At 37.2% G+C, this 12,732-nt stretch overlaps 2 protein-coding genes across 2 annotated transcripts; one reads left to right on the forward strand and one right to left on the reverse strand.

Moving 5' to 3' along the window:
• The first annotated feature begins 755 nt into the window (after nt 1-755).
• On the forward strand, nt 756-8,891 carry LOC120126535 (actin cytoskeleton-regulatory complex protein PAN1-like). The gene is made up of 13 exons (XM_039144689.1): nt 756-1,342; nt 2,184-3,279; nt 4,545-4,763; nt 4,859-5,115; nt 5,391-5,465; nt 5,811-5,882; nt 5,968-6,066; nt 6,518-6,589; nt 6,666-6,780; nt 7,384-7,452; nt 7,555-7,849; nt 7,933-8,014; nt 8,408-8,891. The coding sequence occupies exons 1-13, from the start codon at nt 1,208-1,210 to the stop codon at nt 8,885-8,887; spliced, it is 3,066 nt and encodes a 1,021-aa protein (XP_039000620.1). The 5' UTR covers nt 756-1,207; the 3' UTR covers nt 8,888-8,891.
• A 1,200-nt stretch (nt 8,892-10,091) lies between these two features.
• On the reverse strand, nt 10,092-12,338 carry LOC120126428 (coiled-coil domain-containing protein 115-like). The gene is made up of 6 exons (XM_039144634.1): nt 12,055-12,338; nt 11,488-11,605; nt 11,133-11,255; nt 10,839-10,886; nt 10,384-10,473; nt 10,092-10,303 (listed from the first exon to the last, which is right to left on the reverse strand). Exons 1-6 carry the CDS (start codon nt 12,208-12,210, stop codon nt 10,203-10,205), a joined length of 636 nt encoding a protein of 211 aa, XP_039000565.1. The 5' UTR covers nt 12,211-12,338; the 3' UTR covers nt 10,092-10,202.
• Nucleotides 12,339-12,732: the final 394 nt, after the last annotated feature.

Consider the following 12,732-nt stretch of genomic DNA (forward strand, 5'->3'; position numbering starts at 1 on the left):
CCACATAATTCATACGAACCCAAATAATTCAGCTCGATAAAAGCTTTCTAAAAAAGCGGACACAACCTAAAATTTCAAATAAAGCTATACCGAAAAACCCCAAATAACAATTTGAAACCAAGTTCTCTTCAAGAGAAAACATAGGTTCCAAGCAAAAAGATCATTATTTTGACACTATCAATGGAGAAAACATGGGCTTGACCAACTGGAAAAATAACAGAGCAAATGTAGGAGGATAAATTCAGTAGGAAAACAGGGGAAACGTACGAATTTGCGGAGGAGGGAGTCAGTGAGGGGAAACCATGGTGATAAGAAAACGTTGCGTGAGGGAGGAGGAAGAAGAAGGGGATGAATCCTGATAGCCCATAACGAAGTGGGAAGAAGGTTATTTTAGATAATGGGGACGTGAATAATGAAATACTTAATGAGATGGGGGATAGATATTACCAGGAAAACAGGGAAGAAAATTACTATTGGTATTACTTCATTACTGTTGGTATTACTTCATTCCTGTCATTTGATAATATGACCATCTAAACGTAGATATATTTTGTTGGGAAAAAAACATTCCTCCTGCGAATAAAATATACCGTGAACTAAACGGGCTCTTAATCAACGAATGCCATAACAATTAACCATCCTCGCCACGCAAGCAAAAGTTGAAGGCTTTGGTTGGAGGTTAAAGCCAGTACACTGGGAATTTCATGTCTAATGTACTTTACCCTGTACGATCCAAGAAAATTTGAACTTTGGGTTTTGGGCTAAATGCAAAATTACGATAAAAATAATATTAAAAAATGGTTCACAATCTATTGTTCATGGCGATTTCTAGACACAGCCCACCAAGCCCACATCATCTCTGACTCCGATTGTCTCTCCTACTTCACCCATTTCTTAATAATTTAGCCAGCGATCGTTTTGAATCTATTTTTCTCCACTTCTGCTTCGTCTCTCGTTTCTATTTCCTCACCTCTCCTCAATCTAACAACCAAAACACCCTGAATCCCATTTCATCTCCACTCCCCGTTTAATTCTGTACACTTTTTGAATTTTGGGTTCGAATTGTATTTCCTATTTTTTGATTCAATTGTTTCCCTGTGTACACGAGTTTGTGATCTGGTCCTGGATTTTATTGTTCTAGCCTGATCTGGGAGAATTATACGATTAGTTCGGAATCTGCTTCGATTCTTTGTTTTGGGGCGTTGAGATGGCGGGGCAAAATCAGGATCAATTCGAATCTTACTTCAGGAAAGCAGATTTAGACGGGGATGGCAGAATTAGTGGAGTTGAGGCTGTTGCTTTCTTTCAAGGATCCGGTTTGTCCAAACAAGTCCTCGCTCAGGTCCCTTTACCTCTCTCTCTCTCTCCCGTTTCATTTCCTATTAGAATCGAGATTTCTGGGAACTTACCGAATTTAGGTTAGATTGCATTTGATTGTAACATGGTGAAATTTCTCAATAAACGTCAACATTTTGTTGTTGTTTTTCTCTTGTACGATTATCAGCCTGCTTCTTCAGATTTCTCTTTACCAATTGTCCATTTCTTATGTGGAATATGTTCCTTTTACTAGTTAGTACGTCAATAATTTATCAAATAGTTAAGGTTTCGATTGTACTAAGATACATGCCTTGCTGGCTGAAGTTGCAATTGACAGTAGAACATAATACATTCGTTATAGGAACTTTTTCTAGTTGTTTTTGCGATTTTGTTTCTTATGGATGTTTTAAATGTTTAAACTTTCCTTTGTTAGCTGCTGAACCAGTGACAGTCAGTTTGTTCTAGATTTTATTAATATACTGCCTGTTAAACAAAACTTGCATACAAGAAAGGAGAGGCTATAAGTCGGAGGTTTGTAAACCAGTGCATTTATAGTTTGAAAGAATAGACAAAAAATGAAGAATCATTTTTAATTCTGATGAAATAACAGATGCAATGCCTTCAGCCTTGCTGTACTTTCTGTAGCATTTGGTGGTCGATGATGGATTTTCACACAGTGAATGGCATAGTTTAGGGATTGAAAATTTTGATTTCTAGATTTTTGTGTTGGATTAGTACACATGTAACCTGTTATACATGCTCTATAGTGATTGATGTGCCTTATGCCCCCTTTCTGGTATTAATTTATTAAAGCAAGGAGTTTAATATTATGGGTTCATTCATATTGTCTTATTCAATGATTTCAGATATGGACATATGCTGATCAAAGCCATAGTGGTTCCCTAAGTAAGCCAGAGTTTTTTAATGCTCTCAAGCTTGTGACTGTAGCACAAAGGCGTGAATTAACACCAGACATTGTCAAGGCAGCATTGTATGGTCCTGCTGCAGCAAAAATTCCAGCGCCACAAATTAATTTTCCTCTTACATCCTCTCCACAGATGGGTGCAGCTATGCCAACATCCTCTTCAAGTCCTGGGTTCGGAGGACCAGGTGCTCCAAATGCTGGTATGGGCCAGCAGCAGTTCCCTTCTCAACAAAACCTGTCAATGAGACTCCCACAAACCATACCTGCTGCTCCTGCCCTGCGTCCTCAAGGTATCGCAACTCCGGAGTCTTCTAGGGGAGGTAGTAAAGTTGGTCAACTTCAAGCTGGTTCTACTGCCCTTTCACATCAATCTATGCCCACTGTTGCAACTGGTCCTGGTTTCACAAATCAAAATATGTCAAGCAATTGGCTTGCTGGAAAAACTGGTGGAGCTTCAACTGAGCCAGGAGGGTTCACTCCATCAACAGCACCAAAGCTTCAAACAGCAGTTTCATTGCCTTCCCAGCCTACTGATAATAATTCTAAAGCATTGATTGTTTCTGGAAATGAACCTGCTTCTAACTCTTCATTTGGAGGTGATGCATTTTCTGCAGCCTTATTTATGTCAAAACAGGAATTATCTACACAAACCTTTGCTCCTCACAGTGCACCCACCTCATCAGGGATTAGACCAGTTTCAAGTGTGCCCCAACCATTAGTTAAGTCCAACTCTCTTGACTCGTTGCAAAGTACATTGTCTGTGCCTTCTGCTGGTAGTCAAAGTCAAAGGCCATACTCTTCTATAATGTCAAGCCAACAAGCTTCGTCCCAAATTTCCTCCTCTATTACACCATCCGGGATCTCTGTCGGAGCTGGGAATGCTGCTTCGAGCAGTTCCCAGCCTCCATGGACAAAAATGAAACCATCTGATGTTCAGAAATATACAAAAGTGTTCATGGAAGTAGACACTGACAGAGATGGGAAAATAACTGGTGAGCAGGCGAGGAATCTATTTTTGAGTTGGAGGCTACCTAGAGGTATGTTACTTCATATGTTGTTATTATTCAAATTAGTTTCTGAGATATGAATGTGATGCATGACATAGATGGCATTATCTGCTTAGCTTGTGTAACATGTTTGGTGATTTCATATGCGTGAGAAATAGTGGTAGGAATTCCCTGTTGTCAGATGCTAAAAGCCCAAAACATATATTTTGTTATTGTGCTTGTGGTCTGACGCCTTCTTTTTCCAGAAAATTTGTGAATATTATTATATTATCATTTGGAGTTATATCAATAAAGGTTTGTTTTTAATTACGCTAGTTATTAGGATTTTATTCTGTGAGTTTTAGAGAAGACAAATTTTCTATGATTTTTATTTTTCACTTGCTTACAAAAGTCGAGTCCCCCCTAATTTATAGAACTATAGAGAACAATCCAAGTAAACTTCTCTACAAAATTGATTTAGAGATAAGACTAAGAATTTAAATTTGAATTTCAAACTAACTTTTTTTTTTATATGATCTTGGATCATACGAGGGATGGGCTCAAATGTTTAATTTTTTCTGAACTAAGGAGGATTGTTGGATGTTTAAGTGTGAGATTGTGTTGATTCAAGAAACAATATGCAGTGAATAGTTTCCGGGGACTCGAATATGATTTTTGATTATGGAGTTGGAGGTTCGGATGGTCTCCGACTTCAAGACGAGCAATAAGTGGCAGAAAGGCGGATAGAGAGTTTTCGAAGTTTGCTTTGTTGTACTCTTATCGTGTGGAAGCTCATGGCTTTGGTGTTAGAATTTGGCTTCTATTATAGTTGTATTGTTTTGTGTTGTATTTCGGGCCAGTTTTAGGCTTTAAGTCTGGTTAGTCATATTAGAGATGTTGTTGTATCTTATGTAATTTCTTATGTTTAATGAAATCTTAAGGCACTCTTTTCCTCCTTCCGCTGATTAAGGAGCTTCTCTACAAACTCCTTTAATCAAGAAGGGGTTTTTTAACGAGGCCTTCAATTCCTATAAAAAAAATAAAAAATTCAAACTAACTGATATTTAGGAATCTATAATCTACATATTCTTGTAGGTTTTGGGTAGTAAAATTACTTTTTGCTTCTAGGGTTGTAAGCTGATGTTACCTAGTTTTTTTTAGATGGTATCATTCAATAAATCCTTGTTTTGACTAAAATATTTTGGCATGAATCTTGCTGGAGAAGTTCTACCAGTGCAGTGTTCTTGGTCCTGCTGGAATGCAGACCATGGTTATTCAGGTAAATATGTTTAACATTGTTATTTTGTCTTTTTCAGAGGTTTTGAAGCAGGTTTGGGACTTATCTGATCAGGATAGTGATAGCATGCTTTCTTTGAGAGAGTTCTGCTTTGCTCTCTATTTGATGGAGCGGTATAGGGAAGGCCATCCTCTTCCATCTGCACTCCCAAGAAATGTTATGTTTGATGAGACACTCTTGTCCATGACAGGCCAAACCAATGTTTCATATGGAAATCCAGCTTGGGGTCGCAATCCTGGTATTAGTTTGGATCTCTTCTAATATCTTTACTTTTTTTAGTTCCCATTGTTGTCATCCAAGAATAATCTTGATAAGAACGACTATTGCCATTAGGTTATGGACAGCAGCTGGGGATGGGCGCCCAGCCAGGAATGGATACTCAGCCAGGGATGGGTGCCCAGCCAATTACTCACTCAGCTGGTTTAAAACCTCCAATTCTTCCCAATGCTTCTGCTGATACTACTGCAATGTCCAACCAACAAAAGCCGAGAGCACCTGTTTTGGATGACTCCTTTGGAACTCAAGTTGATAATACCGAACCGAATTCAGAGAATGGAACAACCCAAAATATAATGGCTAATGGAGATAAGGCATGACATCTTCTAGATAATGCTCAAATACTCTCTCCCTCTCTCCCTCACACACACACACACACGCGCACAGAAACACAGGCACATACACACACATGTGGGCATGTACCCACTTAAGTTTTTCCTTCTCCATTCTTCCATAGGTTTGGTGAGAGTTTTGACGGTTGATTTATTAACACTTCTGAAAGTAATTTTCTTTACCTAAGCTAGCCTTTTGATTTTTTTTATTTGTTCCTGATGGATAACGAGGAGCATAATTCTTTGAAATTTGGCAGGTTAATGGAACTGAAAAAGTGATTTTGGATTCCAGAGAGAAGCTTGAGTTCTACCGTGAGAAAATGCAGGAACTTGTGAGTATTTTCTATTTCACTTTTTTTTTCTTTGGAGACACTTGTGATGCGGGGGTCTCATTTTGATTAAACCTGTAGTAAAGCTCCTCATCATGGTTATAGAATCAAGAATTAGAATGACTAGTGTAGGTGTGTTGCTGTGTGCATCATATCCTTTGTAGGTTGTTTCAGCCTGCTGAAAACATTGTATTAGTAGTTCAACACTGTTCTCATTAAGATTTAAATGCAATGCCTGAATGCTGGTTCTTTTCCTAATTTAATTGGTGAGTTCTGATAAGGCTGGGAAATTTTAGAACTTCAAAATTCAACCATTTTTTATACTACTTCCATTGTCTTTATGTTCAGATCATGTATAAAAGCAGATGTGATAATAGACTAAATGAAATCACGGAAAGGGCAATTGCAGATAAGCGTGAGGTACTGCCTAAAATGTGAAGGAAGTGTTTATCTCATTTATTTGGACATAATTTTATTGATTTCTGGCTAACAAGTTGTGTTGCAGGCTGAAATGTTGGCAAAGAAATATGAAGAGAGATACAAACAAGTTGCAGAAATAGCTTCCAAATTAACAATTGAAGAGGCAAAAGTTCGTGAGATTCAGGTAATCATTACTTTTTCTTTTATGTGTGAATGACCTTGAGTTGGTTTGAGCTATTTGAGCCGTTGTATTGGATTAACAGTTTGTATTACAAAGGGTTTCTTCACATGAATTTTCCTGGATTGAAATATCTAGATGTTGATTTCCTCATCTTAATGCCCGAGAGTCTGTCGAGGCATCATCTTTTTTTCGGGATAAGAGGAGATGACTTATTAACCTTTAAGCCTTGTTTCACATGTCTGAGTCTTTGTTCTTGTGTTTTTTTCCTTTATTTCTATCCTAAATATCTCTGCATTTTAATCTACTATGTCCTTCCATTCTTTATTTAAATCGGCATATGGCTACAGCATTTTGCCCACTAGCCACATGTTATCATGTAGTATGTAGGTCTTCATATCCCTTTCAGTCCCCCTTTTCTTCATTTCACCAACTTTTGTAATTGTCTTGTTTTTAGGAGAGGAAGACAGAATTGCACCAGGCTATTGTTAACATGGAACAAGGGGGCAGTGCAGATGGTATTCTTCAGGTAATTTAAACTGATCAACTAAATGTTTTTTGAATGAGTAAAATTTTCCGACACTGAGGCATCATCGCTTATCTAGGTCCGTGCTGACCGCATACAATCGGATCTTGAGGAGCTAATGAAAGCCCTGACTGAACGAAGCAAGAAACATGGACATGATGTTAAGTCAGCTGCAGTAATTGAGCTTCCCATAGGTACCTTTTATCCTTTAATAAAGGAAGTTCTTTCTCACAACTTTCATCGAGTGAAGTCCTGTAGTGTAGTATGATATTCTTACCATCATGATTGGTGTTCTTGCATTTTACTTTTTGATCCAACTTCTTGAGGGCCTAACCATATTTTAGTTCAATGCTTCCTTTCAAAAGTTATTAGCTTGGTAATTCTGTGGAGATGTTATTTTATTTGAGCATGTCTATGGTTGTGTTTGGCGATGTATCTTACTGATTTTCATGGTTGTCTATGGGCTGTGGACTATACATGGTGACTCCCCCTATGACCCTAAACTTCTATATTTTGAGCTCCTCTCTGCTGTCAATTTGGCTTGCTAATGTCTGTTTAGATTCTCTTTTGGCAGGGAACCACTGTTTTATTTTCATTTTTGTTTTTGGTCTTTAAGAACCCTTTTAGTCACTTTAGTGGAAGGAAAGCGACTTGGATGTTTGCTAATTGTTGTAACTATTATCTTTGTTCATGTATGGAATGATCCTTCAGTTTTCTGTTTGTCTTTGTTTTTACAAATTCATTTACTAATTAATTAGAGATCGTTTTGGCCTTTTCATTTGCTATGTCTTTTTAAGGTTGGCAACCGGGAGTACCAGAGGGAGCAGCACTGTGGGACGAAGAGTGGGACAAATTTGAAGATGAAGGTACTTCCTTCCATTACTGTTTTAGTATTCTGCAAATGAAGTTATGTTCAACTTGACGGGGTTCTGTAACAATTTTATGCGGTTTTTCACTTCAAATTTCAGGATTTGGAAATGAGCTCACCGTGGATGTGAAAAATGTTTCCGACTCTCAGAGAGGAAAAGCATCTCCAAATGGTAGCTTGACCCCTGATTCCTCCTATGTGAATGGAAAAACTGGGAATCTCTTCAGTACTGAACATGCCTTTGAGAGCGAGTCTGCATATGCACACAGTGAAGATGAATCCGCCAGAAGTCCTCATGGTAGTCCTACGGAGATAAACAAACTAGAAAGTCCATCTCGACAATTTTCTGATGACCATTTTGAGAAGAGTACTGAAGCAGATTCAGAAAGACATCGGTATGGATGTATACAACTTTTTAGTTTGTAGTTGACTATTTTTGTCTTCCGCTCTTGCTAACTTTATTTTTTTTTCTGCACAGAAGTTTTGATGGGTCAGGATGGGGGACCTTTGATAATGATGATACAGACTCTGTCTGGGGATTTAATTCTGCTAATACCAAGGTGACCCTGAACTTCTTAAAGCGCACTTTTGATTTTAGGTTACAAGGATATTGTAGATTTGCCATTTATGTAGAATGATGAATTGAATGGTATATAAAATGTATGGTGGCGATGGGGTAAAAATAGTAAATAGTTTGGGATATTTTGTTGGTTTGTCTAAACTTTATAGATGTCTTTTAATATTTTGTGAAGTTTTATGTCTAGATGTAACACGGCCGTAACCTTGTTCTCAGAGCTCTGTCACAAGGCATAAACCTGGCTGCTTTACCTAGCTTAGCCTCAACAAACTCTGATTCTTACGTGTTTAACATATTTTGGTGTGCTCATTATGATCCTTGCTCGGTCTGATGTATTGAAATGTATTAATTCTTGATCTTTAATGTCACATGGCAGGACTTGGACTCGGAGCACAGGGACTTTTTCGGATCAAGTGATTTTGGTGTACACACAAGAACTGAGTCCCCTCGTGCGGATAGCTTTTATGATAAGAAGAGTCCATTTACATTTGAAGACTCGGTTCCCAGCACTCCGGCCTCCAAGTTTGGGAACTCTCCATCAAGGTTCAGTGAGACATCAAGGGATTTGGACAGTTTCTCAAGGTTTGATTCCTTCAGCATGAATGATGGTGGATTTTCAATGCAACCTGATAGGCTCACGAGGTTCGACTCCATAGACAGCAGCAAAGACTTTAGCAGTGGATTTTCACGGCAAGCCGAGACGCTCACTAGGTTCGATTCCGTAAATAGCAGCAAAGACTTTGGCCATGGATTCTCATTTGATGACTCTGACCCGTTTGGCTCCAGCGGCCCATTTAAAGTCTCATCGAACCAACATAGTCCGAAGAAAGATTCCGATGATTGGCGCGCTTTCTAGCCGGCAATCCTAAAGGTAAAGAGAAGTAATTTTCACGCGGGCTCTTCTATTCATTTCCTGTTTTTTTGTTGGGTTGGCTACCTTTTTGCTATGCACTGTTGTGTTTAAATATTTGTGCAGCGCATGGAATTGGATTGTTGTAAAGTTGTGCCTGTATTTCTTCTTTTATACGGCGACGTTTTTTTTGGCAACTTGGCATACCAGAATAGTGATTGAAAAATAATCAAAAACTCAAAGTTCTCTACTTGTATCTGCTGCCTTCTCGTCGCACTTGAGTTGTAGATGATCAAAGCTTGTTCTGCGGTAATAATCTACTGTGTTTGTAGAATATAAGTTTAGGGTGAATTGCACCTCACATCCCCAAATTGTCTAGAATTTCAATTAATTCTCAAACTTCATATTTGTTCTCTCGTTAGTCTAATCATTTACGCGAGTGTTTGTTCAGATTTGTGGGAGTATATTTAAAATTTGTGAATTGCTTATTATACAAATTACAAACCTTAAATTAACTAATTCTCATTTGATATGGATTAAATTTAAGGTGTACAAACTTGGACGTGACATGTTAAAAAAAACATTATCTCATTAAAACAAACACCATGGCAAGGTCATATGCCAATCCTAATGCATATTCATAATCTGGAACGACGGAACTGGTGTGTCCGCTTCCATCATATTTCTCGCCATGGCAATGAGGTAACGGATTACTTAACTAGCTTGGCGAATGATGATGATCTTGGGGTTCATTGTATGGGAAAGGCCTTCACAGGAAGTCATGAATTTGTCGAGGATAGACGATGCTAGATCGTCTAGTTGAATTGAATTGTGTCAGTTTGTAATTGTTTCTTTAAGGATTCAGGTATACTCTTTTCCTCCAAATAGGATCAAGGAGGTTTTTAACGATACACCCATAATCCTTTCTGTGTATGTTCTTTAATCATACCGCTTTCACAAAAAAAAAATGATTCATGCAATTTACTTTGCATTATATCTAAACTGACATTTAATATCTCTAGTGGTCATTAATACCTTCATGCAACCTGTGTTCAATCAAGAATACATTTCATGAAAACCAAATACTTGAACAAGGGGACAACCTCCTCCAAAGTCTCTACAAGATATAAATGTAACGGGCATAAAATTAAATTATGTTACGAGTACATTCACCTCAGAACTATACATACATCTCTTCTTCCTCTCTCTATTGGAATATCAACACATATGTCCGAGTTACTGAGTTCAGAAGAGAGGAAAAGCATAGCAGGGATAACATAAATGGGGGTACGCATTGTGCAGAGTTACCGGAATGAGACAACTATTTTTCATCCTTACAGGCTCCCGATTTCTTGCTGAGTTTATCGAAAGCACAGAGCATTTCCGAGCGCGTGTTTGCTATCTCTACAATTGTATCTAGTGCTGCAATAGTATGATATAGCTTGTAAGGGAACAATCATCTTGTACTGAACGTGTTCGAAAGCATTGAGTTGAGTGCGCACCTGTTTCAAATGATAGCTGAGCGGCTCGGAGCTTTGGAGAAACAAGAGTTCCAAATACTGACAGCGACTTAGATCTCTCCTTTTGAACCGAAACCGGAGACAGACAGTTTTCCAAAATGATTCCAAGTAATTGTTTCTATATCCAAATTTACTACTTGTAAACAATCAAATTAAACCGGAAAATCTTTCATGGCTAAGTTTCCTTAATAGATGTATCACAGAAAAAGGTCTTTCTAGTTGGCACCGGAAACAAACTAAAAGAGATGCTTCACTGCCATTCTCAAATAACAAAGACAAGCATTCTCCAATGTCAAAACTCAAATCAAATGCAAAACAACAACAAAAATGGCCTGAGAGAGAGTAAAAGACAACACAATCCAAAGGCATTCCCTAGTTTAAAGTTTTAAAGGAAAATCAAAACCATAAGCAAGCTCTATAAGAGTCGTAGGATACTTGGTTGTCAATTTCACACGAAGCTTTATTCTCCGACGAGGTCTTCTCCTCTTAACACAAAGAGAAGGAGAATGTGAGAAACCATACCAAACCATCAAGAAGTAGTTATGGTTTACAATTATAATACCCATCATTTTGTTTCAGTATAAATTTACCGAAGAATTAGCCTAACAACAATAGTTCCAAAATCTTTTTCTTTGCAAATAGTTTCAGCTTTAAGTACATTGTCGGTCTCTATGGTATGCGTGTTAACAGCCAAAATGATTGTCAACTTCTATATAGAGTGAAAAACATACCAGAAAGCTGGGTAGCGCCCCTGTGTCGTAGCTGTGGATGCGATTTGTCCTGGCTAGATTGTTCCTCTCCCAACAACCTCTCATTACCATAAGATCCCCATTTACATAAAGTAAAATGCGGTTCTGCAGAGTCAATTACTACAGATCATGAATCGAATAAGTTCCTTATAGCAAAAAGATAGGTTCCTTATAGCAAAAAGATAGAAAACAAATAAACCCTATGATTAATGCCTCAATACGAGCGAGAATTCAGTGCTACAAATATAACCTTCTCCAGTCTAGTTCACAAAGGCAGCTTAAATCACACTTCCAAGAAAAAAAATGAAATATGAATTCAATTAAAGCTGATAAATACCTTTTCCCTCATCTACAAACAATGATGTAGCAGTAGGATGAGATGTATGGTCTAACAAGAAAGTGTTCACACGATAAGTACCCATGGAATGTCGAGCACTTGCTAGTTCAAACCATCCCTGTATTTGGTATTTCACTTATTAAAACAAAAAAGAAAAAGAAAAAAACACAAGAAGATCAATGCTGGGTAACATAAACAACAGGGATGGACCGAAGGGCCTGAAAATTTCAAATTCTCCTATAATTTAAATATTTTCTTTGTATTTATTAATAATCTATTTTTCCCACCTAAAATTTTTCAAGTACATCCCTAATATAAAATTCTGCTTCTGTTCTATAAACAAGGACTACAAGTAACCAAAAATCAAGATTCAAAGGTGACGCTTTGATGGATTCATTGTTTTTTTTTATTCACTTTGTATTGGTAACGAACCTAACTGAGATTTAATTTATATAACCAACTCAAGTTGAAATTTCATCATTCATCGGTCCAATCGAGTATCACAAAACAAAATTCAGAAACGATAAGTAAGATTATATATGAGAAAAAAGAAAATATTTTTTTTACCTGGCGAAGTGTGGAAGATAAAGAATGGGTGAGGGTGAGATAAGCGTCCATTGAATCCGTAAATTGTAAAACATTTGCATTCTCATCTACTACTTCTTCTTCTTCAGCTGCTTTTCCATTCTCCAAGCTATGTGTTTTATGATCTACTACTTCCATCTTCCAAAACCCAGAAATGCTTCTTGTTCTATTTCCTTGTTGAACTTTGAAATTGCCAGAGATTCCCAGTCTGAACCAGTGTACTGGGAGATTGAATCTAAGGCATTTGAGCAGATGGACTGCACAATATGTTGATCCACATCAAACCCTAAGCCCAATATCATGGGGGACAATGTGGGGATTGTAGCTTTTCTTTTTAGGTATAATGTCAAAATTGATCCCTGTACTTTACTAAATATTTTATAATGAAACTTCTTTTAAAATGTCTACTTTAATACTTTAAGTTTCATTTACAAGAGTGTTACATGTCATTGACATCACACAATGCTATTTTATTTTTTATTGGTAAATATATGTTTAGTATATAAATTATTAATTTTAATTCATTTTAATATTTAAACTTTTAATTTTTTTTAAATTATACCTAAGTTTTAGTTTTTTTATTTAAGTACGCCGTTGTTAAATATTTGACGACACTATATTTTTTATGATTAAATTCCTTTATTTATTACTCGATTATCT

The sequence above is a fragment of the Hibiscus syriacus genome, unplaced genomic scaffold, assembly GCF_006381635.1.
Source record: "Hibiscus syriacus cultivar Baekdansim isolate YM2019G1 unplaced genomic scaffold, ASM638163v2 tig00110458_pilon, whole genome shotgun sequence".
NCBI classification, from domain to species: Eukaryota; Viridiplantae; Streptophyta; class Magnoliopsida; order Malvales; family Malvaceae; genus Hibiscus; species Hibiscus syriacus.